General features: G+C 44.6%; 1 protein-coding gene and 1 long non-coding RNA gene across 6 annotated transcripts in view; both read right to left on the bottom strand.

The window, feature by feature from the left end:
- Positions 1–20,552, bottom strand: part of Gfrl (Glial cell line-derived neurotrophic family receptor-like) — a 203,474-nt gene extending 182,922 nt beyond the window's left edge. For all 5 annotated transcript variants that reach the window (XM_076779397.1, XM_076779401.1, XM_076779402.1 and 2 more), the window contains exon 1: positions 19,758–20,552. In XM_076779397.1, the coding sequence (XP_076635512.1) occupies positions 19,758–20,097 (340 nt within the window). In that variant the 5' untranslated portion in view covers positions 20,098–20,552. The remainder of the gene's footprint in view (positions 1–19,757) is intronic.
- A 3,417-nt stretch (positions 20,553–23,969) lies between these two features.
- LOC143349148 (uncharacterized) lies at positions 23,970–26,495 on the bottom strand. The gene is made up of 2 exons (XR_013080870.1): positions 25,449–26,495; positions 23,970–25,384 (listed from the first exon to the last, which is right to left on the bottom strand). It is a non-coding gene; the product is annotated as an uncharacterized LOC143349148 (long non-coding RNA).
- Between the last annotated feature and the right edge of the window lie 181 nt (positions 26,496–26,676).

Here is a 26,676-nt window from a genome sequence, read left to right as displayed (position 1 = left end):
TATTTTGACTAGTTCGATAGTTCTAGTGTCAAGTTTCACTGGTTCTGAGGGGGGACAGAAGTGTTCAATTTACGAATCGCCGTTCATTTTACGAATGATTACCGCAATTTCCCAACGAGGTCTCGTCTGTGGTCGTGAATAGAGTCGATTTGGCGAAACGTTGAGGGAAACAAAGCACGCGGTAGAGTGGGAGGATCGATTTAAATGGTCTCTGGTTCCGGTGGACGAAAGGAGCGTAAGGATAGACGGAAGGAAACGTCGTTGGGGCGGGATAAACAAGGAACAGGAACGAAAGGTTTGGGCGGGACGTGGGGGCGAACAGCACGTCACGGAGGAATCGAGCTTAGGGGTCGGGACCATAGGTTGCTATACTACTGGGAGGCGCGCTGCATTCAAGCGACGTCGCGTTACCGGTAAATCCATCGTAAATAGCTGGCTCGAAATGAAACCAGAGCGACTCGGATACGAAACCGTCCCTGCTCGTCGGGCTTTAGGATTTTCTCGTTTAATTTAACTAGATCTTGTCGTCGAAGATCGCGGAAGATCGAGCTCCGTGCAAACTTGCGCGTCTCGCGATCGCACCTACGACTTCGAAGGGCCTCTTCCACCGTGAGTAACGATTTTCCGTTTGGAACACGGGGAAAACAGTAGAAACTTTTATTATTTTATGAGAACGTCAAAAATAGGAGATTGCAATCCTCCCCCGTCCAGGATATAATTGGATCTCTTTGTTATTCATTCTAGAATTATTCTCATCCCTTTGAGGAATCGTATTTTTCCATTTTTAAGCTCCCGGAGTAGAAGTTAACTTGGGAATCGGACGAATCAAAATCGAAAGGGGGTGGAAATTAGGGGTGGTCGTTGCGTTATCTCCCCGTCGTTGCCTTCGACGATTGCCTCGAGCCGAAAAACACTCGAATAACCGTCCATCGTCCCGCGACGTCCGCCGGTTCTTTCGCCGGAATGGCTCGCGTTCCTGCGAGGCCGTTTGCCCCCCTCTGGCTCCCCAAAGAAACGAAATGAAATCGATAATGGGGGGGGGCACGGTCGTGCGCGCGAATCGTCTACGAGATAAAAGCTGTTAAGGAGACAAAGTGCGTCGCGAAAAATAGAGGATCGCGGAACGACGCCGACGCGAGACGCCGAGGATGAGGGAGTTTCGCGGGCTCTGCAACTTTTAAAAATGTCCCCGCAGACCCGGGAACTAACTTACAGGGAAGTGGCCCTTTCCTACGCCGACTTCCCGATACCGAACTTCGACGAACTGTTTCCTTTTTTCGCCCCCGTGCGTCTCCGATGCATTATCAGAATGCAAAACTCTTTCGAACATTTTTTATATAACGCGTGGGAACACGATTCTCCGTGTGATGCTTTTATTTATTCGACAGTGTATTTTTTTATGGGATTCACTGACTGAAAGTAAAAGGAAACTCTGCTGCAAATGGAGACATTAATAGCAATGATGGATTACAATTTGTACGATTGTAACTATGATTTTGTACTTTTATTTTATTATTGTTATATTTAGGGGTTGAGATAGCATTATGTAACTCCCATTTACGCTAGGTTCATGTGATAGAATAAAAATAATTCCCGATTTAATTCGGTTATCAAGGGTAGTAGTGGCATGTCCGACCAATATCGAGTTGTACTACTTAAAGAATAGATTCTGGCCTATATTGCTTCGAAATATAGTCTTTTCATTAAATCTTCGATTATTCTTTGCTTTCTTAGACTAGATTCACCTGATAGAATAGAAATAGTGGAAGAGAATTTGTTTTTCAAGTAGTACAAGCCGATTTTGGTCAGACATGTCACGAATATCGTAGATAGTCCACTTAAACTGGACATTGCATTAATTCTACTATGTAAATATAATGTAAAAAGACATAGAATAAGCCCAAATTTGATAAAAACATGATCGATACTTCGATATGGATCAGAATTGGTTCTCCAAGTAGTACGACACTATTTTGATCGGACATTTTACTACTATCCTCGATAATCGAATTAAATGGGGCATTATTTTTATTCTACCACATAAATACGAAGCTCCCATTTTATTAAAAATATGAATTTGCATAAACATCAGCAGTTTAACGACCAGCCATTATGGAAAGGAATTTATTTGGCTACTGATCGAGGTTGATTCGTGGTTTAAGGTCGCCAGAATGTCGCGAAAATCGTTGTCGGGGCGGTTTCCTTTATTGGATCGACCAGACATCTATGAAACGCGCGAATAAAAGTAATCGTGTAGGGTTCTTTGCTAGTACCGAGCCCCAATCACGACGCAGATAATGATCGCATCGAGGCACACGCCAACGTGGAAGGCTTTAATTGCCAGGCACGAATCGATTTGTCACCGCCGTGCCACAAGGGAACCTATCGTGTGCACGAACAACTTTCCACCCCATTTTTCCCCCCTCTGTGCCTTGCCTCCTTCTCGGTTTTCGGACCACGCGCTTATCATTACCACCCCTCGATGCTTACAATATTCACAGCGAAAAGAATTGGAGCCAAAATACCAAAATTCTATAACAATTCCAAGATCTAGGCTCACACAGAGTTATTCACCCTCCATAGAGTGATCGATCCTTTTCCCAAATATTAAGAAATATATCATTATTATTGAATGCTCTGTTTACAAATTTATACAGCTAAAGCAGGATACAAAAATAATGCAAAAAGTATTGTAAAAGGGTCAATCACTGAGAGGTCAACAACCGTACACGTTGACCTACTATAATTTCTAATAAAAGTCCCAGGAATCGTTCGTTAATTAGCATAAAGCTCCTTCGAAACAATCGTATCTTTCGATCGTTCGCAATTTGTAAAAGCACTCGTTAATTTGCAAAGCGACGTATCTGATCGTTGGAATCGCGAATCGAGCTATTTCGATAGATCGATCGGTCGCGGGAAGATCGAAATTTCACGATACAACAATTGCAGCCAGTTTAAACCGTATTTTCGCATCGGTCAATCGAAAACCAGCTGATCATGTTTTACGAAATAGAATTTTCATTTATATCCGTGCATCCACGAAGGCAACTTTAAACGAATTTTCTCTACGAGTTTCCTATAGGTGCGGTACGTTCCTCGAATATTTTCAATCGGCCAAAAGTGATCGATATTACCGTTCAACGGTACGATAACCGGATTCTATTTACAGCGTTGTTTTTCTCCTAAAAAAAAAATTCACTTGAAAATACATTACGATATACCGAGTAAGCAGAACGAATGTACACCGTGGCCCGCGAGACTGGCATCGACGACTTTGTTTTTCCATTTTTATAAAAACAATATATTTATTAGCAGCAATATATTTATTAGTGAAGCAACGATAACTGTAGCCCAGGGAAGAGTGGAAAATAACCGGGTGGAATTGCTGTTTTGTCAGAAATATAGTTGTTTCTAGCAATGTCGCTCGATAGAGACAACGCGTGGGTGGAGGGGGTGGATTAAACGAACCAGCGATTTTTCGATTTTTTCCGCGCGGAGGAATTCAACCGTTCCGCGAAATGCGATTATACCGGATGATTAGCTGAGCACGATAACATCATCAGCGCGACGATCATACTTCGCAACGGGATCTGGATTTATTCCGGCGAGACAGCGGGGCTTACACGACCTTCTATCGAAATTAAACGGGGATTTCGCGTTCCCGTTGACCCTCTTTCCGGCCGTGTCCGGCGCTCCGTGCGTGCACGCGTTACGTGTATTGCGACGCATTCGGGTCTATCGCGCGAGCAAGAGAACATTTTAATCGCGGCTCGACGAATTCCACCGGAAATCCCCTGCAAATCCCAGACCCGGACGCTCGCGAGCGCGAACTACGCCCCCCGAAAAATCGGGGACAACAATTTTTCGCTCCACCGTACCCGACGAAACAATAATCTCGCTCCTTGTCCGATTTTTCTATCCTAAGCGTGGCAAATCCCGTTGTTCGATGCCTTGTACTCTTCCAGCCTGTTCGTTTCGACGAACCGACGGTCCCTGTACACGGAAACCGTGTCCAACTTCGTCTGGAGAACTGCCACGGTAATGATTCTTAAGATAAACGGAGCGATGTATCGTTGGAAGGGCAGAAACGTTCAGTTTAGGAATCAAGGTTCAGTTTGAGAATCGCTACTGAGTATTTAAAAAGCTACTCTAGGAAAGATTTGAACGGGAACTTCTAGAGGCCAAAATAAGACGGAAATTGAGAATACCAATTTGTTGATCGAAGCTTCAATTAACGAAATTATTGTTAAAAAATATTCATAAAATTTGTTCACATACGCGAATTTTTTTCTCGAAACTGAGTAGGATTTCGAGGGTATGTCTGTTGACCAAAAATGATTGTAATTGACCCCTGCAACTGAAAATAATTTTTCCAGAACGATTTGAAATTTTTTAATTTTGTCGAAAAATTTCACCCTTCTCGAATTTTTTTCTCGAAAGTGGATAGAATTTCGAGGGTATGTCTATTCACCAAAAATGATTGTAATTGACCCCAGCAACTGAAAATAATTTTTCCAGAACGATTTGAAATTTTTTAATTTTGTCGAAAAATTTCACCCTTCTCGAATTTTTTTCTCGAAAGTGGGTAGAATTTCGAGGGTATGTCTATTCACCAAAAATGATTGTAATTGACCCCTGCAACTGAAAATAATTTTTCCAGAACGATTTGAAATTTTCTAATTTTGTCGAAAAATTTCACCCTTCTCGAATTTTTTTCTCGAAAGTGCGTAGGATTTCGAGGGTATGTCTAATGACCAAAAATGATTGTAATTGACCCCAAAACCTAGAAATAAGTTTTTCAGAACGATTTAAAACTTTTCATTTTCACTGAAAATTTAGGCACCTACCCCCGGTCGATTTTACTTAGAAATTCGTTTTTCATTTTTAATAATTTTATTTGACACTCTACAGAAAAGTTGTCTAATACTTTTTTGTAGGTACCCACGAGCTCTACTTCAGAAAAAAGTTTCATTGAAATATATTCACAATTGTAGGAGTTATGGCTATTTGAAAATTGGATCATTTTTATGGGGTTTTTCTCATTTTAGGGGGTCAAGGAACCACTTTTCGAATATTTTCATAATTTCTACATATTCTACACTAAAATACGCATCGTTTGCTTTTTTAAACATTAAAATCGTCCCATCCGTTCAGAAGTTATGACATTTTAAAGATTCGCATTAAATATCGAGGAACCAGCCTCAGATTAGATTTTCGGTAAGGAATTTTTTTCTCGGAACTGAGTAGGATTTCGAGGGTATGTCTATTCACCAAAAATGATTGTAATTGACCCCTGCAACTGAAAATAATTTTTCCAGAACGATTTGAAATTTTTTAATTTTGTCGAAAAATTTCACCCTTCTCGAATTTTTTTCTCGAAAGCGGGTAGGATTTCAAGGGTATGTCTATTGACCAAAAATGGTTGTAATTAACCCACATAACTAAAAATAATTTTTTTAGAATGATTTGAAATTTCTTAATTTCGTCGAAAAATTTTCTAGTCGCTATGGAACTTTAAACGTTAATAACTTTTTAAAGCCTCAAACAACAAATTGATATTCTTGATTTTCGTTTTATTTTGGCCTCTAGAATCTCCCATTCAAATTTTGCACAGGAATATATCTTGAGTCTATTTGATAGTTACAGAAATATTCAACTAACGAATCACATACTCATTTTAAGAACCACTACCGTGTATTTCAAGCTACTCTACATTCGATACCATATATTTAAGATATCTATGCTCACAGATATATCGTTGAGCCTATTTGGGAGTTGCAGAAACATTCAACTAACGAATCACATACTCATTTTAAGAACCACTACCGTGTATTTCCAGCTACCCTCCAATTCTCTAAGATGCGCAACATTTCCTCAAACATATTCCCAACTCGAAAACATTCGAAAACGCATGGAAAGATTAATTAATTTTACAGCGACTCCATATAGTCCCCTCGAACACAATCGACCAGGTTCTAATTATCGTATCTTGCTTTCTCGAGCGTGGACGATCGATGTCGCGAGACCGACCGTATCCGTAGGGGGTGGTAGTGGAAAATTCTGCGGTAAACCTCGAAACTTGGACGCGACCGAAACCGAGAAAATATCGAAGGTATAAAATATTTATTTTTATCCGGGCGCGTGCGTCCGTGGGAGCTTTGCCTCTTACGAAATGAAAAAGGTCCGCCGATCGACTGTTTGCCCGTCCGTGAAAACACACACCAGGCATGCACGCCGGTATCGAGTAGAAAGTCGAGAGAAATATGGCGGCGGAGTAAAAGTCGCCAGGAAGGTTTATTCGACGCGATTCGTCGTCGTTCGATGAAAAATGGGGACGAAAAATGGCTAGGCGGGTCGTGACGTTGGCCGATCCACGACGACGGCGTCCTCTTCATCGTCCGCGACCTAGCACGCGCCGAAAACGATAACATCTCATGATCTGCTGGTCAGCTACGGATGAACAGCACCGGGCGCAACCGGGTTTCCTGCCGAGCCGATAATTGAAAATCACTGTCCCATATATCGATTCGCTGGATTGTCCATTGTACATCGCCTCCCCCCTGCACCCACCCCCTGCTACCCTCGACTACACACCCCCAAAACTGTCACAGTTTCGCTGTCAATTTTTTCCTTTTTGCTGCACAGACAAAACCTACTAATAAGGGACACTTCACAAGATTTTCTCATTTTTATTATTGTTATTATTATTACTCATTTATCAAAGGGAATAAGTGTATTTTATTTTCATATGATTCGAGACTAAATTGTCCGATCCATGAAATCCATCGACTACTTTCTTAAGAGGATCACTGTTATCGTCCATCGTCGTCAAATCGGCTCGTCAACTGGTCGGTAGTGCCTTAGTAAAAAATCCAGGCATTTCGAAACGCAAATTGACCCTATAATTTGATTCTGAGGAATATTAATCGAACTGCGAGGTGGTTTTCCGGCTCCCCTGCCGGATGCCGTTTTAATTACCGCCAGTATTTCAGGTATTTATTCAACCGGGCCACTCCGCGATACGTATTGAATATGGTCTGCCCGTTGATTAATATAAAATTCCCTTTTCGTCGAGTTCGTTCGCGGCGGCTAACGCGTCCGCGCGCATTGTTGCGTCTCGGATGCGGTCCAATAATAATTTGTAATTTGTGGTTCGTTAATTATTTACGATCGCGGGTGCACTAAATTACCATTGCCTTTGTTGCATTGTCGTTTCGCGATCTTTCGACGTCGAGTTTTTATCGTTGCAGTTATCCGGGCGGGCCGGTCGGTGACCCAGAACCGCGAAACTGGGTCGCTGCATCGAACAACGAAGATAGTAACCGAATTTCAGGGTGAAACAATATTTGGACGATGGATTTTTATCGTTGCAGTTATCCGGGGGACGTGTCGATGGCCCTGAATCGCAAAACTGGGACGCTATATCGAACAACGAAGGCACTCTTAATGAATTCAAGGGTGAAACGATATTTGGACAATAGATTTTTATCGTTGCAGTTATCCGGGGGGCGGGTCGATGGCCCTGAATTGCGAAACTGAGACGCTGTATCGAACAAGAAACCTACTTTTAACGAATGTCAGGGTGAAACGATGTTTGGACGATGGATTTCTGCCGTTGCAGTTATCCGGGGAGTGAGTCAACGGCCCTGAACCGCGAAACTGGGACGCTGTATCGAACAACGAAGAGACTCTCAACGAGTTTCAGGGTGAAACAATGTTTTCTACGACTCGAACCTAATCGATGACGTGCAAGTCTTTAGCATCGACCCATTGCGACCTAGGTGGATCGTTTATTATACCTCTATCGTCACTATCGCCAACGTTTTATCTCTATAAGTTGGTCTCGTTCCCATTGAAAAAGCCTGAACAGCCACGAGCTCCATTAAGAAGGAAAAAATTCGATGTAAATGTGGGTTAAAATACCGCGTTGCGATTCGATCGCATCGCGGGAGGCAACGGGTCGCGTTTCCGATGTAGACGGAATCCATTTCGCGAGTAAAAGAGCGCAGACTGGCTTAAGGGGGAGGCAAAGATGGCGGAACCGTGAGAAAGGAAAAGCGACGAGGAGGCAACGGAAGTAACTGCTTGGGCGGAAGTTCCAATTGCCAGCTAGATCTATATTTAATAAGACAGGAGAGTTATACTTTCTGCCGGGGCGTCGTAACGCAGTTCGAGTGCAAAAGTTTCGCCCTCCGCCCACGCCCGGAATTATCTCCGCCATCTTTACCGGTCCCGCCATCCGCGGGATAATGAAATATATCCCGCTCAAATGGATTTCAACCCGGGACGAGACAGGGGCCCCCGGATAAAAGATTTCGATGGTTCGAGAGGAAGGAGAAAATATTTTTATTAATCCCTTTCATCGACGCTGTTCTTTGAGATCCGCTCGATCGATGGAAATGCTTTCTTTCGTAAAAGACGGTTCGAATAATCGTCGACGATATCGTCCCTCCCGCTATCGTTCCAATTTGATTCTTCCCTACGGAAGATCGCGGCCACCTTCGGGAAAAACAAGGAACGCGGGAACCGTGTAACGACATGATAATTTTGCGCTTCGACAAATCCGATTTACGGGGGAACCGCGGCGAAAATTTTCCGCGCCGTAGTTCCGCGGCAGGAAATCAGGAAATTGTTGCAGGGGCTAGCCTCATGGGGCGAGCCATTAAGTTTCATTTTTTTTTTTCTCTCTCCTCTCTCCTTCGTCGCTCTCTCGCAATTGGGTTACCCGCGCGAACTTCCACTCCGTAAAGTTAGCCACGGAACGAAGGACGATAATTATTATGCCGCATAGCGCGACTCGGCTTGCGCCACGGCACTGCGACAACCGGCTGCTTTGGGACCTTGTTCTCTTCCACTTAATTCGCGAAACCGCCTTTGATAACAACGCCACTACCTTTTTTACCCTCTTTCTTTACCCGTGAAAACGTTACCGGGCTCGCTCGCGTGAGCTCCCTCATCGATACTACAAATTTTACACCTTATTTTTATTTGCACTCGTAATATTATTCAAACTCTACGATCATTGGAGACACTCGAGTTATTTGTACATGACTCGACCAACAGCAATATTAATATCCCCTAGCCTCAATTGTTGTCAATTGTTATACTCCAAGAAGGATATTTAGATCTTCACATTTCTCCCCAAAGTCAATAATAAGTTCAGATTTCTTATTCCGTCATCTTGGATTTTGGATACAGTCCACTATTATTAAAAAATTGTTCTACTATTTCATACAATTATGGAACCTCTCTTTTACAGAATAAATAAATAATTACGATCGACGCCAAACGAACATCGTCGACTTTAATTAACTCTAATCAAGATTCATTGCTAGAACCGAGTTTCCTTTGTCCAAAGCTTTCTAACGTCTCACATTGCGTGTCCTTCGATTACGACGACGGTTACAATTACGACAGTCGAATAATACGCGCGGAAAGGGACAATGGTAAACAAAGGGCTAGCCGGCCATACTTCCGGGTATTGTCTTCGACCGCTAATTAGCGGAAGTTGTTGTTCCTGCGCCGATATATAATTCCGTGCGTCCGGCGTGACCGGATAATCGCGAGCTGAACGAAGTCGACGCGCGCGCCCGGTTAACTGCAGTGTCCAAGTGTCAGTTACGCGGGAAACGATCCGATCGCCGACGTTTCGATGGGAAAAGGTAAAAGGGGAGTAGAGCAAACGAATTAAAGGAAACAAAGAGTCAAAGGGCAGACTCCAGAGAAAAAAGAAGCACGCTCGAGAATAAACAGACTTCTCTGTCCAGGGGAGGGGGGGAGGTTTTTCCCGCTAATTAGCGGTTCGAAACCGCGATGCATATTTCATCGGTTCAGCGGCTGGTTAAATCGAGCCACGGAGAGGAAGCTCGCGTCGATGGGTCTCTCTCGAGAGCCCCGGAGCTTCGTCCAACGGTTAGGTTCGAGGTTAGGTTAGGTGCACGAGGCTTCTCGGTCCAAAGTCCCGGGGAATAACACAGATTAGCGTCGTGGATGCACCAGCACTTTGGATTTGCACGCACGAAAAGCGGGGCCCTTTATACTGGGAAAACAAAATCGCGGAATTCCAACTTCCTAAGTCGATGACGCAACAGACGGGGTCGCGGAGGACGCGGGAGGCTCGAGATCGGGGGGCAGCGTTCCGTAAAAACGTAACGGGCTGCGAAAACTCGACGAGGGTCGCGCGCTTTTCCCCCTTTGTTTACGGTGTGTTCTACACTGGGCTGCACTCGAGACGAAAATCGAACGAAAACACGAAAGGAGAACGCTGGCTCCTGGGTTCCCGCGCTTTTTTCATCCCTTTCTTTACCGTTTCGTACCGGCTTCAGGCGTCCCTCGATCACAAAGGGAAATAAAATGGAGGACAGAGTCGTTAAATTCGAGACGGGATTGGTCATGGTGTCGATTATTATTATTTTACGAAAATGTTGAAATATTACGCCTTGGTAGAATTACTGGGGGGACCGTACGATATTTATTTATTTATTCAATGAGAGGCTCAATTATTAATTAACGAGTGTGAGTGCGAAATAAAATTATTAAAATTGATGGAGATACCATGCATTGGAGGCAAAGATCGACAAAATAGGAGATAAAGAAACTATACTATTTAAATCTGGGAACCTGGATTATAAGGGATGATGCAACGTCCAAGGGTGGAAAGACCGCGAGAAAAGAAAGGAACATCGTTAAGGAGGATCGAGGAACGCTGTTGGACGATCGATGGAGAATCGAGAAGGACACGAGCGATAATATCCGGATATTCCGAGCGAGTCGGGGGTGGATTTTGTCGGCGCGGCGACGCTCACGGAATGCCAGGGTAAATAGAAATTCACGGAAAGCGGAGGCAGAGGCCGTCGAAGGGGTCGTAGTCGATCGATGCCCCGCACGAAACCGAGGTCACGAGATTCCGTCGTTTCGTTTATAATTTCGCCGCGCCGCCCGGGGAAACGAATCGGCGCGAAACAGCCGATGGCAGCCCCCGAAAAAGGGGCGAGCGAGAGAGGGTGAAAAAGGAAAACTAGTGACTCGATGAAAATCGATAACCGTAGAGACGGTTTCGGCTTCGCGGTCGGCGTTGACGGATGAGTATCTTCCGTGAACCGACACTCTTTGATCTCCGGGAACACCGATCGCGTTTCTAACGACGTTTTCGAATTTTCCATCCCGTACCCCGACGTTGACGTATCATTCTGCCATTTTTTTTTTACCCAACCCAAAATCTCCTTCGCGAATGCTCGAAACCCAATGTAAATTCGTTAACCTGGACCCACACGTTGGAAAATTGGAGGTACTATGGCGAAGTTCCCATTCGCAGAATTCAAACAGTCGAATTCGTCGGTCAACATCTAGGGAATCGAGTACTCTGCCCACATAGGCGTGAAATTGCTGGCAAATCGACTATCCGTGATTCGAATTGATCCTCGATCATCAGCGAAACCCAAAGAATCGATGTTTTTTATAAGAAACTCATCATACATTGATAATATCTGGGAAATTTGTTTGTACACAAAATCTGGGACTGCATAGGCGTAGAATTGCTAGCAAATCTCAACTATTGCAATTGGAATGAATCCTCGATCATCATTGAAACCCAAAGAATCGATGCTTTTTACTAATAATTTATACATCATGCATTAATGATAACTGGGAAATTTGTTCGTACATCAAATCTGGGACTGCATAGGCGTAGAATTGGAAGCAAATCTCAAATAAGTGAACGGTGAATCAATGTTTTTTGCGAAGCTTTTTAATTTTGATTGGATTCTTTGGTTTCACCGACCCACTTTGTCGTTCTTCTACTGTCTCTGGAGTAAGAGACCCGCGAAATGACATAGGCGCCGAACCGTATCAACCGTTAAACACGAAGTTAACCCCTGGATAGAGGAGGCCCGTAATCTCGTCAAAACGAAGCTTCGACTAATTGCGTTGGTGTGAGAATACCTGGCGACGCGCCATGCCCGTGACACAGATTCGTCGAAACAAACTCAAAGGGTTAATTCTAATTCGGAGGGCTGTTGCTCCGCCAGGGGGGCGAAAGGAGCTTAATTTTATTCCCATTTCTCCTCCCCTACCCAGGGAATTTGTCATTACTTCCGGGATAACTAAAGGTAACTTTTCAGCAATTTTTCATTCGTTTATAAACATTTACAGAACCAATTTCGGAATTCTACTGATTTCTATTCATTCTCAGGACTGTTTCCAATGATAAAAATTTCTCTATTAGAGCCCCAATTTTTTGAAAATTCAGTTTCATTATGCAGTTTTTGAAGTATCTAGTGTTAATTGCTTCTTTTGTAATAAAATTTGACGGAAATTGAATTTGAAAACACAATTATTTACAATTTACCAGCACACCCGACTTCCTTTCGAGTTTACAGGGCCGCGCATGCGCGTTAAGAAGTTCGTTAAGCGCGGGAAAAATTCGATTACCGTAAACGATAATCCGACGACATTATTATCGGTCAGATTTACTCGTGTTCGGATCGATTAATGATCTTTTCGCGCGTCCACGAGTCCCGGCGACCGTCGAATTAACGAAATTAATTATCTGTCGGCGCAACAACGCGTTTAATCGACCCCCGCGAAACAGTTCCAAGTTTCTTTCGCGAGAAACAAAGAGGAAATATATCCGGGGGGGGGCGGGATAAATCGGTTTTCGATCGATGAACGAAACGTCGATACGTTGTAATACGCAAAGTACGAACGAACACTGCAGAGGAAGACGGAACAATTACCAGAGCCCCGGTTCGCTCTGTTTTTATATCCAACGATCGTTAAAGCAACGATGTCGAGACAATGCCGTCGTCGTCGCTGCTCTAACAAGAATTAATTAAAACGGAATAACTAAAAACCAGAAACCGCCGAATAATTGCGGCCCGTTCTAACGTTTTTTTTACAACGTTTTAACGCGAAATATCCGACCGGTTCTGTGGGTGCACAGAGCAGGGGGGGGAGAAAAAAATCACCCCTAAAAAGAGATGTGAAATAAATGCGTAAATTCGCGTTGGATTTTCTACGCTGGTAGGAAAAATCGCGGACCAACGGTCTGGGTGGGAAATATTAATAACCCGGTAAATTTCTGGCCGGATCTCCGGGGGAAAAATATCCCCAAAAGGGGTGGAAATTTAAAATGGATGGTTTGGTGACGAATCGATCGTTTTCGAGAGCTATTTGACCAGTCTGAGAATCGAATACAGCGTGCTAGAGAGCTGCCTCGAAACGTAAGTGTTCCGTCTCTTGTTTGGTGAAAACAATATCGAACGATGAATTTTAATATTTCGAAAACTGGCAGAATTTATTTTGGAGGGGATCGAATGGTAGTGTAATGGGTGACGAGACATCGACAGAGGATATAGGAAAGGGGGTGGTTTATCGCGGAGGGTGGCACGAGGCGTAGTCTCGCGTTCCAAGAATATAAGAGCGAGCGGCACGAGAACGAGCAGCCGGTTGGTGAGCGAAGGAAACCGCGATTAGATCTCTCAGGCGAGTCGAACCGAAGGGTTTAGGTAGGGCTGGCCCTTCCTCGCGATAAGGCCTGCGAACCTCTGCTCGTTCGTGTTCAACACACCGCGATACTTTCGACCTTTCCCAGTCGAACGTACTTGGAAATTTTCCAAAATTCTACGGGGGTGTCCCGATTTAATTACCCGGAATGACGCGTTCTTATTTTGCGTCGAATCCTTTCGAAACGCGGTTCTCGATGTTGAAGATCAGAGATTAGGGGCGTCGATTATCGTGTATTAAATCCGGTTACGAAACGAGAGCTTCCTCTGGAATGTTATTATCGACGCAACTACCCTCGATGCATGCGGATCAAGACGCAACGTACACGCTAGACACTTGGGTAATTCTGTTACACATAGCTTGGCGCATGTACGCGACTTGTTCCCGTTCGATGAGTAATATTTACGCCCTGTTTACCCCCGCTGCTTAGCCAGAAATCTTACACCATAATGCATATGATACTCAGGACGCAGGACAATTTCGACAAACTTCCACTTCAGAGAATTCTAAACTACGATTCTATTTGTACTGCACACTTACTTGATTACGAGATTTCTTTCCCTATTTACTTTCGCCAAATGTTCAATTACCCTATGTTGTACCTCTAATTACAAAGTAGTTTTTTTTCTAATATTAATGAAACAAATAATGCCTAATTACAACCCCCATAGAGAAATCTAATTGAAAACTTCGTACCATAATAAATAGAAGGGTTTTTTTCTCCGAGCGGTCACCCATCCCGAACGTGACCGCGCCCAGTGCAGCTGAACGTCACTGATCAGACCAGAGCCTCTGCTTTCCACGTGCCACGATCCCACACACATTAATTTATTCTCAATTCTATATACGTTCATATGAACTTTTGCTTTCATTATTTATTCTAAATTGTGTATATGTTTATACAAACTTTCCCCATTATTTTCTACGCGCCACGATCATTGCCATTGTAATTTATATAAAATTGTGTCTACGTTTATAAGAACTTTTGCTATTATTATTTAATCGTCACGATCATTGCCATTGTAATTTATATAAAATTGTGTCTACGTTTATAAGAACTTTCCCCATTATTTTGTACACGGCCACGACCGTTGATATTATAACTTACACAAAATTTATCCCACGTTTATACGAACTTTGCCCATTATTTTCCACTGTAGAATTCATCTCTGAAGTGGAAGAGATCGCTCACGATTCCCAACAAGGAGCGAACGATCGTAGTTTAACGAACGCAGGTAGTTCCCCAGTGTGTGTTTTTCACGAGCGTCAGTAAAAAAACTTTGTCCCGGGGTCTCTCCGTTTATACGATGCGCGGTAAAGTCGACCTCCAGGTAACATCATCGCCACCCTCGTATTTCTTATCCCCTGCACCCATTTCCCACCCCGTTATTTCCGACCGGTTTACGGCGAGCAAAGCACCGTACGAGCAATCATTGAATTTCAAGGGTCTCCCCCACGAACTCCGTGGGCGAAGATAATGATAAATGAAGTCATTAAATAAAAAAGAAAAATATGTACGCGTCCATGGAGGCACGGTACGTCGGTCTATCGCGACGAATAAACGAGAAAGGTTTCAATTTTTCGCTCGTTGGACCTCCCAGGTATCGAATTCGCGAATTTTTTTCACCCGGAACAATGATAAAAAATCAAATTTGTTATCGATACTCGTGCACCCTGGAGCTGACTATAACACATCGACGTATCTTCGAAACGATCTGACCTTCCAAACATCAAAAAAGAATACAACGTCGAACGGTTCCATCAGAGGGCAAATAAATCAGAAATTATTAAGAATCGATATCCGTGTGTAAATATTACATCGTCAGATTTATGAAGATACTGTCCTTGAAAGTGAAATTTTACGAACGTAATATTTTCCGTATGATCGATCGTAATGGGGAACTCGAGCTCGTTGGACCACGCCATTTTCTCCCCCATTCTGTCTACAAACGGAAGAAAGCTTGTTTTTATTGCTAACCGTGATATTGGTTCCTTTGGGAGCTTTATTAATTCTTTTTAGCGAGTATAAATTGCAAAGAAAGATCAAGCGAGGTTTTAAATATACCTGGGAAAAATTTTAATGGGAGATTCTAGAGGCCAAAGTAAGACGAAAATCAAGAATACTAATTTCTTGATGGAGGTTTCGTTAAAATGTTATTAACGTTTAAAGTTCCCATCGTATTGAATTTTTTTCTAGCAAGTGGATAGAATTTCGGGGGTAGGTCTATTCACCAAAAATAATTGTAATTGCCTCCTGCAACTGAAAATAATTTTTTTAGAACGATTTGAAATTTTTTAATTTTGTCGAAAAATTTCACCCTTCTGGAATTTTTTTCTCGAAAGTGGAAAGGATTTCGAGGGTAGGTCTATTCACCAAAAATGATTGTAATTGCCCCCTGCAACTGAAAATAATTTTTTCAAGACGATTTGAAATTTTTTAATTTTGTCGAAAAATTTCACCCTTCTGGAATTTTTTTTTCGAAAGTGGAAAGGATTTCGAGGGTAGGTCTATTCACCAAAAATGATTGTAATTGCCTCCTGCAACTGAAAATAATTTTTTTAGAACGATTTGAAATTTTTTAATTTTGTCGAAAAATTTCAGTACCTAATCGAATTTTTTTCTCGAAAATGCGTAGGATTTCGGGGGTATGTCTATTCACCAAAAATGATTGTAATTGACCCCTGCAACTAAAAATAATTTTTCCAGAATGATTTGAAATTTTTTAATTTAATGTCTAATAACTTTTTAACGAAGCGTCATTCGAAAAATTGATATTCTTGATTTCTGTCTTATTTTGGCTTCTAGAATCTCCCAGTAAAGGTTTCCCCAAGGGTGACCGAACACCCTGTATGTAAACGTTAGAAGTAGCAGGGAATCGCGAGATGCGTTTAGCGTGGCTGACCATAAGCGTGCTTTACTACTGGCGGTGCTCGAAAGTAGAGCGTACAAGGGTCAGACGAGATCCAGCTAATTTCCATTTGTACTAATCACGCGCGGCGGTAACGTGAATTTCGTTAAAAAAGATGACCGTCGACCTGTGTCTGAGGCCAAGTTAAAATCTGTCTAATTAGACGAGAGTACGATTTTAGCTAGTCTTTTAATAGATGCTGCTCCGCCATGGAAATTGTGATTTACGTTTCGCTGAAATAAACTTGCACCGAATGAGAATAAACATAGAACAGACAAGAAAAGAGTACCAGTTAATACGAAGTAAATATTACCATTGAAAGCAAATTAATAGAATGAACGTACAAAAATTTTAAAAAACAAATACCTCAAATATTGTTTATTTTATTTCCGTGCAAATTTACTTTACTTCCACTTTGTTTCTGTTTTTCATTTTACTTCTTTTTTTTTGTATAAACTTGCAAAAATGACCGAGGTTGGAATACTAGCGGGGATATTGCAACGGAAATAGGAAAACTGACTTCGCCTAGGAAGAATTGAGAATTCGCGGGATTCGTTGCAGCGGGGAAAATGCATCGAAAAAGGACGAAACGCGTGGCTCGAGCCACGAAGAAACTGCAGGGAGGAATTCCAAGGCGTCTACTCGCGAGACGACGTTGAAAGTCAATTCCTCGTAGCACGTAGAACGTCATCTCTGCGTGATTAACGATCGTGGAATTAATTTCGAGCCTCGACAGCAAATACTTGGGGGATTAAGCGACCCGGGGGCCCCGTGTCTGTTTTTCCGTTGAAAACCGTATGAAATATGTAGAAAGCACGCCCTGGTTACACGGCCAAAGCACGACAGAGTCTTTCGATCGAATTGCAATCGTTTAATTAAATTCCAAGAAATTATCGCGAAATTTCAACAATCGGCTCCTCTTGGTGGATTAAATCGTATTTTGGAGAGCTCCGAGCACTCACTGCGTATGGGCACAGTACGATACTGTCACTATTGTTATTATAATCAGTTAGAAAGGAGGGTACGCCGAAGATCAAGAAGCTGAAACCGTTTCTACGATCGAGGTCGCGAGCGATAGGTCGAGTTCAAAGGGAACCGCGTATCGGGTCAAGGAGACCCGAGGTTGCCGACCAATTAATTAGTCATTTCTTTGACGAGGATCCGCGTAATTTAAGGTGTTCCTTTTACCGTGATACAAGTAGTAATAACGGTTCCAAGGGTTGACGCAGCGAAGATGGCCGATTCGAGGAGAAACGAGGTCGAGCAAAGTAAAATAGAAAGACGATGGGTGACCCCGAAGGTCCGGCGAAATGATAACCTCGCGATACTAATCGCGCGTACAAAGCGTGGATTTATCTATTTGCTCTGGCAATTTGGAATTCGATAATGGGGGGTTGGTGCTCTTTTACAAATTGACTGCATCGATGTTCGTGCAAAGTACGCTGCCCCGGAATTAAATCCTTACCAGAATTGCCGGTTATAAATAGCGACCGATACTGCCGAACGGATCGCGAGGATATAAATTGTACTTTGCGATATATTCGATCTTCCATCCGCGATTAATTAATCACGGCCCGTACCATAAATATCAACCAACTAACGCTTTTCCCACGTCGTTGCGCGATTCGATCGAAAAGCAGAGAGCTGTACACAACGGTACACGGTACTTTAAATTACGGATTACGCCCTATCAAATATATTTATCGACTCAGTTTCATTACCGACCTGTGATCGGTAACCCTTTACCGACCCCTAACGATTGACTCTACATTACCGTACCGACAGATTGATACCGGTTGGTAAGTGTGGTCCGAGTAATGGGTCGGTAAAGTGTTAAATCTACCATTTTCGTCGGTAAGTTCGCACGGGAATCGTTGAACAAACATCAGGTTGACCGATCACGACCACTCGACGATTGTTTCGCGCAGAAATGGAACAACACAGGGCCAATGTACCTAACGTTTGTCGGGGAACGTCGAGCCCTGCCAAAAAATCTCCGATTCGTGGATGCAACGAGCGGGAACGCGACGCTGGCTCGAAGATACTTGGAATTTATTCGAAAGCAACCTCGTTACGTTGCGGCTCGGCAAAAAGTAGGTCGCACGAAAACACCGAGGACCTTTAAAAGCGCCTCACCGTGCGATTTAACGTCAATGGGCCACTTCTTGTTCCCCTCTTTTCTCTTTCTCCGAGCCCGAGCGGCTTCTTTTTCTCGGGCAACCGCCTTCCTTCCCTTCCCGCGTGTCTTTTCCGTATTCTTTTATTTTTTTCACTCGCGACATTTAAGCCAGGGAACCGCGGGAGAACGGGTCGAGCTCTTGGAAAATCTTTGAAGGAAGATTCCTTCGCGACGGACCGTCGCCTTCTGTTCTATGCAGTTTCTCGGCACGTACGCGGTTTGAAACAAAAAGGCCACAGGACGCGTTTAAAACGTTTCAAACGGCTATCTTTGACCCTCGACGCCGGGGTTGATAAAGGAAGAGATATTAATACACGACCTTTGACCGGATGCAACAGAATAGAGGAATATAAAATGTCAATGAGGCTGATCATCTTTCATTATTAACGCTCGTCGAGCACGTACGCGATATTTCGCCACCCCGAGGAATTCCGTGGGGGTATAAATGACTTCCTGAAACTTACTCCGGGGCTATAGACGCGGTAGATAACCTTCGATCGCGGTCGACCTGGATCGTAGTTCATCCCCCGCGAGGTCGAAATGTCCGCAGACACCCGGCGTCCTCGGCCAACAACCCTCGGCGAATGTTGTTCTCGATACGCGAAAGAACGAAACGATTTACCAGAGCGAAACAACCCCCCCGAACTTTAAAAGCCATTTCCCCCGAAAACCGAACGAAGGACTCTAGGCTAACACGGCGCGCTGGAAGCGGGCAAACTCGATTACGCGCTCGTTTTGTCGCTTAAATTAGCGCCGCGCCGCAAACTAGCGACGATAAACCGTCGTTGTTGAATTAATAACCGATCCTAATTGAATTAATAATCCGCTCGTCCCTCGACGGAAATTGTAATAGCTGGCTGGCGGCTAGCGAAATACGGCCGTGCTATATACCGGTACGTACAGTTATTGGTTCCCCCGTTCAATTATTGGCTTCCACCCTCTCTAGCCGTTCCATAAAACGAAACGAACGTCTTTAAAAGTAAACGCGAACGAGGAGTGACCATCGTACGCGTGGATTCGAATAAACGCGTCCTAATGATCCCCGGAATCGAAAGCGCGGCAACGATTTCTCGCCAAAGGGGCGAAATCGATCGATTCGATTGGTCGATACTTTGGCGGTGCACCAAAGTGGACTAATAGAGAAATCTCTGCCGAGTCTTGCTCACCGCTTCTGCCCGTGGGAGTGGGCGCCGAGGTGGATCTTCCTGTGGGCTCCGGGATGGGGAATATCAGGTCGCAACACTCTCTCTCGGGGAACTCGCTGGTGCGGGCGCACCTGGAGCAGCAGGAGAGCACGAAGAGGGCCGCGGCGAGGCTCGTGAGGAGCGTCGAGCGCGCCGGCAGGGTCCCGAGGCCACGGGACATGACTCGTCCCATCAGATCATCGCGCACCATGGGTCCTGGTCCCTTCAGCGTTTGGCGGGCCCCGTCGCGGCTATCCTGAGCCTCCTTTCGACGAGGGGCAGGCGGACGACGACGACGAATCCCGCGACGTCCGCGCGACATCCTCTCGTCGTCCGTCTCATCGTGCACCGCCGCCTCCTCCACCTTCGTATCGAGACGACGAACCCGAACGCACGTCTTCACCGCGTCCGGCGTGCTCGACCGACGTCTTCGCCGACGGTTCACCGTGGTCGCGCGCGCTCGAACGCACTGTTACCCGAAACCCTCGCACTTGTACCGCGATCGCGTGCGTCTAACCGAGTCCCGACGGGCCCGACGACATCCTCATCGGGATTAGATCCCGCTTTTCCGTTACGATACCCGATCACTCGCGAGACGCTTTACCCCGGGAACGATCACTCGCGAGAATTCAAACCTTTCGGACGTGTGTGCGTGGGAGGAACGGTCGCGTCGAGCACTGGACTCCTCGTGTCGCGTCCCCGTCGCACACTTGGCGCGCGCGTGTTCCGCGTTCCGAGCGTGCTACCGAGCCGAGACCGCGACGCCGCTGTGGCCCGACGCCCAATGTCGACTACGCCGCACCGCGTTAGACCGACGTCCGCGCGCGCCTTTGCCCACCTCGCCCCTTCGCCCCCTTGCCCACCATCTCCTGGCTACCACCCTCCAGCGTCAACCCTAACCTCCCACACGGACCCGTTACCTGCTTTAGCTCCTACCCTCGACCCCCGTAGTCTTACGCGCGATAGCTTCTGCGCGAAAGGGTGCGCGAAACCGTCCCGAAGCATGGCCGTATATACCTGTACATACCTGTCGTGACCCTGCACGCGTCGCCACCCCACGAACGCAAGTCAAACCGCGCTCAGGTGCCGATACGCGATCGCTGGGGAACGCACGCCTACGCGTACCGTTCGAAAAGTTCGCGATGTTTAACGAAACGCGCGATATTGATAGTTAAAAGCGTCTCACGAGCGAAGATCTAACATGTAATCCGCGTCGTTTGCCGTTTCAGAAGGTTCTCGTGGCTGGTACACGCGTCCCACGTGCTTCTTCCTGTTACCGCGCATATTCTTCCTACCGGTTTCTTCCAGTTACGACCACACTTGCGCACCTTGTCCGTGACTTTGACTCTATCCAATATCAATGTACAAGTAGATTAATTAGTTAATTGTTCGACACTAAACGCGTTGTACAGTCGACCGCGTGTTCGCCTGCCCGAACCTGTTCGTGCCTGTCCGATCCTGCCCACGCGCTACGTGCGCGTAGAGGTTTTGCGCACCGCGAAACCGCGACGACGCCCGAGCGGAACCCGAGGACCTCCGAACGGTTAAACACCCCTTCGCCGCTAGCCCCCCACGCACATACAGGCCCGCCAACGACCCTCGTCCATCGTACGCGTCGTTCCTGACCTCCTTTCGCTCGGTTTCGCGAGAAATATCCGCCAACCCCCATCCTCTGCATCTCCCGGACAGCTCGGCTCTGACAACTGTCTAAACTTTCGACCGTTTCCAGAGAGTGGCCAATTGTTTTCGACCTTTTACGCAGATAATGGAGTTTTGTACATTTTGAAATTGCTCGACCGTCCCCCGAAACTGTCGAATTAATACCCCGTGTATCGTTTTAAACAATTGCTCGATGGAGGCTTATGGAAAATGAAATGTTTTAGATTACCAACAGCAACGTAATGGAGTGGTAGCTCGCCATCGTCGTTCGCGGATCGAACGTTATCGATTAGGAAGGGACCACTGCCGAAATTCGCGGTGCGACGGACGATCACGATGCGCCGCATAATGCTGCGGCAAACAGTATTATTAATTCCCATCGCGACGTTTCGAAAATCCGATATTCCGCCGGTGGCGAAAAACCCGGTCGCTGGCCCGACGGCGCGTAATCGCGATTCGATTGGTCGCGTTAAATAGAACCGGCCTAATATTGACGCGCAATATTAAATGGGTGTTTATAACGACGCGATTGTAATTATTTAATCGGAACACGGACGATGATTACAAAGCGAGCCAGCATAATAGAGCGACCGCGTGAACGATTGCAAACGCATAAATAAGTACATTCAAGACGCTTAGACGCACATTATGACTGCTCTAACGAGTTACACGGTTCGAAGCAGCGGAGGAAAATTGCTATTCGAGCAGAAGTCGGTAGAATAAACTCCGGCAGTGGTCAGAGCGGATAATGATTCGACAGAACTTCGAGTATGGTCGAACGAGCTGCGTCGGTTGCGGGGGAACTCGAGTCAGCAGTTATGCGAGTAATCGGACAAGGTGCACAGTCGATTGTTGAAGGAACCGTCGAGAATATAAGGCTTATTCCGACGTTAATTACCGCGTAGTTGGAAGACAATGAGACCTGGCACAACCAAAAGAGACATAACGTTTCGAGAATAGAGAAACTTTTGCTCTGAGTAAATTTCTCTCATATGGTTTCATATGGAATGCCCGTAAAATCTCTTTTTTGCTTCGTTGTTGGTTTTTGCACAAAATCTCTGAAAAAAACAAACAAACTGAGACGGGGGACGTAAAATAAAAAATTGCTCGTAGAAAAGTGTGTTACTTCCTGAAAGAAGAGTTTCTCATCGGTATCTTCGACTATTAATTGGTCTGACATTTTGAGTGACTACTGGAGCTTCGAAGGATTGATTCTGGAGAAAAGAACCGGGAAGGTTGGTCCTCTGGAATCAGTGTAGCCCGCACAGACGCTACGGGATGCATTAGAAATCAGGTTTAAACGAGATGTAATATATTCAGCGGTTCACCGCCGGTATCGGGCGACGAAACCGTCGAGGATCGAATGCATAGGGAACTCGACGATAGTCAACGTCGGTCTGCGGTTACGGTGAGCACAAGTGACAGGCAGTACCTGCATAATGACTCGACTGCAGCCGTGCAATGCGGCGCGCAAGCTCGCTACGCGATGCACACTGCCAATCGGAAACGTTGTTTCGTCCCACGTAGGTACACACACCGACAGAGGCTCGACTCCGGCAGCGATTTTCTAGCAACAATGCTAACGTCTGTCGCGTCGTGGCACGCGATTCGCGCGCGGTTTCTTTCCTGTAATTTCACACAGCTGCCAATACCGGCGGCGAATCAGACCTCGTGACTTCCAACTCTTGCAACTTCGTGCATTAATTCCAATTCCTGGTGCAATTTGCTTCCTGAAACACAGTCGACAACCGTATGCTACGCGTCAGAACCATCAAATCTGGAAGGCTTCGACCGGAAAGCGGTGTTTTCTACCAAATAAGCTTACGTTCTGTTCGTCGTATCGCTTCCTCTGCAACGAGGCAACAATTTGTTGCCTCGGGACGCTTTGACTCGACAGGACTACACTGGAATCGAGTTTTAACAGGATTTTAATAAGCAAATCGAATGGCGAATTAGCTGTATGGATTCTGAACCTTAACACGTGCCTTGAGTATCTGTTCTGTGTGTGTTCGCTATTTCTCTTGGAGCTACCTTGTCGATGATTTTTGGGTGTCGGATTCGTGATTGAGTGTCTGGAGTGTTCAGGAACGAAAGGAGAGCCGCAGACGGATCTAAATTAAATATCAAAACGGTGTAAGTAAGATGTATTAATCATATGCAAATATAAATGGTTTCACATGGTGGAACTACCAAATAAGGGGTGCAAATCTCGACTCTTCAACGTAACTGATGATCCTCGGGGTGTTTCGACTCGACAGTGCAAAGCTACAATTCAGTTTTAAGGAGCTTTTAGTGTAAGTAAATTGAATGGTAAAATGAGCTTTGTGAATTGTAAACCTTAACGTGCCTTGAATATCTGATCTATCCTATGTTTTTCACTATTTTTCCTGCAGCTTTTATGCGAGGTATCTTGAGAATCTTGACTTTTTAATATCCTGAGTTTGCAGAGTTGGTTACTGGATTTATGATTAAGTATCTGGAGTGTACAGGAACGTAAGGAGAGCCACAGATGGATCTAAATGAAATATCAAAACGTTGTAAGTAAAACATATTAATCATATGCAAATATAAATGGTTTTACATGGTAGAACTACCAAATAAACGGTACAATATGAGGATGACCGTTGCGCGAAAAAGCGAGTAAACATTCATTGTCACCGCCGGTTTTCATGCACCTGAGAGACGCCCTAAAATTCATCAAAATTCCACGTGTCCCGATTAAAATGAACATAAATTTTGCACTCTAATATAAAGTAAATTTATACGCGTGTAAAATTTCATCGAATATCAAACGCTCGCTCCCTTTGTTAGCCTCGTCGAAATCACACACACACACACACACATACACGCATATTTTCGAAACACAATTCCAATTCTTTCTCGTCGAACGAGTGGCGCATCTTAAACGTTACGATTTTCCTTTTTTTTCCTGTTTTTTTCATACTTTTTCTTACACCGCGATTAAAAAGGCTTTGCAACTCTCGAACAAAGTGAACGTCGCTTTTAGGGAACGAAACGAAATATCTTTTCGCACTGCAACGGATTCGCCGAGCAACGAACAATTGTCTCGCGTTCGTCGCAAGCGCATGAAGGCGGTACGGACTCGATAACTAAAAAAATTTCTATTCTTTGTAGCGGGCATGCACGTTCTTTTTCACTGTGTGCACGCTCAATCACAATGTATGTATGCTCACGTGTGATGTGTACCTGCACATATATAGATATATAGGTACATACATAGATCGTTCTAAGATCGCGCATACATCTATATATATGCACCATAATATATGCTTTATTTTTTTTTTCTTTTCATACTCTTCGTCTCGCACTTACGACAATAATATTATATTTTACATGCAAAAACAAAAGTTTTATCACAGTGGGACAGCATACATTCGTCAATAACGTAATTATCGTGTATCGATCCTGACTTTTTAAACACCTCGAACCCCTCGATACACACTCACACACCCCCCACACTCCCACCTCTGCTCTCTCTCTGCAATTCTAAAACTCTTTCCACCTCGTCTCGCCGCCCAAATACGATCCCCCCATACACTGAACGTTAATTAATGATTCATGATTAATATTGCCTCGTAGCAAATCGTACATTCGCATACGCTTCTCGCTCGCACACAGGCGTCCCAATGCCCACCGACACACACTCGCAGTCTCACGCGATCCGTAATACAACAAACAAAGACTGGCAAGGATCCAAATGGACGTACACGAATCTATCGGCCGTCGGAACATGATTTTAACAAGTTTCACGGATCGATCTGTGAGACGAAATCATCTTAAAACCGTGCTTATCGCGTACGCGTCACCCAACGATTAGACGTGGCTGAGGATCTGGAGCAATATTCCGTTGAAGAAATTATTTTCTACGAAGCGACATGAATTTCAACGCGAAAGTAACGCTTAGAGTCTCTGGGAGCTCTCAGAGCGCTCTGTTCCGATATTGCACGCTCGAATGGAAACGCAATATGGTGCAAAACGGAGGGTCGATCCCACACGTGTGGTTATTTACGCCATTTTCCACTGTTCCGCGCGTCGAGAAAGACTCCGGTCTTATTTAAAACGAGTGTTAACGCGTTCACTGTCCGAACTCTCAGCGGCGTATCAAATAGCACTGTGGTGTGACCCATATACGAGTCACAGACAATGAATGCATTGAAAAATATTGATTTTTTTTTGTTAAAAAATTGCAAATTCGTCGTCGAAACAATGCTCAGTTCCGCAACACACGTCTAACGAATCGTCCTTTCCCGAAGAGATCTGGACATTAACGCGGTCAATGGGTAAATTGCAATGAGTATTACACGATTTTCTTATTTATATAATATCGTATTTCGTTCTCTCCCATTCCTCTACTAAGCGCACGCACTCGTGAACAAATACTCTCGGTCTGGCCACGATTCTGGCATATAGCGGCGTCGAGAACAATTCTTTGACAAATAAATTATCGCGACCGGGATAAATGTTTATCACAGACACGAGGATTTGTTCGTGAAAGAATTTTCTCCTCTTATATATCTACCTCCTATTGGCGTCTATTTTAAAAATCGTTTACCACTGACAAAAGAGAGGAATTCGAATCCATGTTTCATTGGTTTCGCAATAAGGACGTATATGTGTATCGTAAATCTTAAATTACTTGCTTCTCTGTTACAACAGCTCGTTAGGTAAATATTTTCATAGTAACTGGAACCTGAGTTTTGCCTCCTAACTAATAAAATCGCCAAAATATTGCTGCCAATATTAGAAAAATTGATTAATATTCCGGCTACTGTCCGCGTACCAATTTATCCTTCGAACCGTTTCGAAAATCTTCCCGAGGACCCATCGATAGGAATTTTTAGTCGGTAGAAAATTGTGTTTCCTGACGGAGTTCCTTGAAAAATCGACGCGCCCAGATAATATAAGAATCGCTATTACTATTACGGAATTGCAGCGACCGATACAATCGAACGTTATCGATACAATTTGATTATCAATGTATTTTTTTCGTGCAAAATTTTCACCGCAAAATCTCCTCTTCGTTGCGAGCCGTACAGGGGGGGAAATATTAATGCTAGATTAACCGTCTTTTATCACTTTCGTCATAGAATCCAGCTTCGACGAATCGACGTATCGCACCCGTAGAAATCTCGTCTACAATTCTCCTTTTTACACATGCATTCTCTCTCTCTCTCTCTCTCTTTCTCTCTGCTATTTCTTCGTTTCCTCTCACACCTCTTGT

This window comes from Colletes latitarsis, chromosome 12 (assembly GCF_051014445.1).
Source record: "Colletes latitarsis isolate SP2378_abdomen chromosome 12, iyColLati1, whole genome shotgun sequence".
Classification (NCBI taxonomy): Eukaryota; Metazoa; Arthropoda; class Insecta; order Hymenoptera; family Colletidae; genus Colletes; species Colletes latitarsis.
The sequence above is the reverse complement of the archived record's forward strand: the minus strand, read 5'-3'. Positions and strand labels throughout refer to the sequence as shown.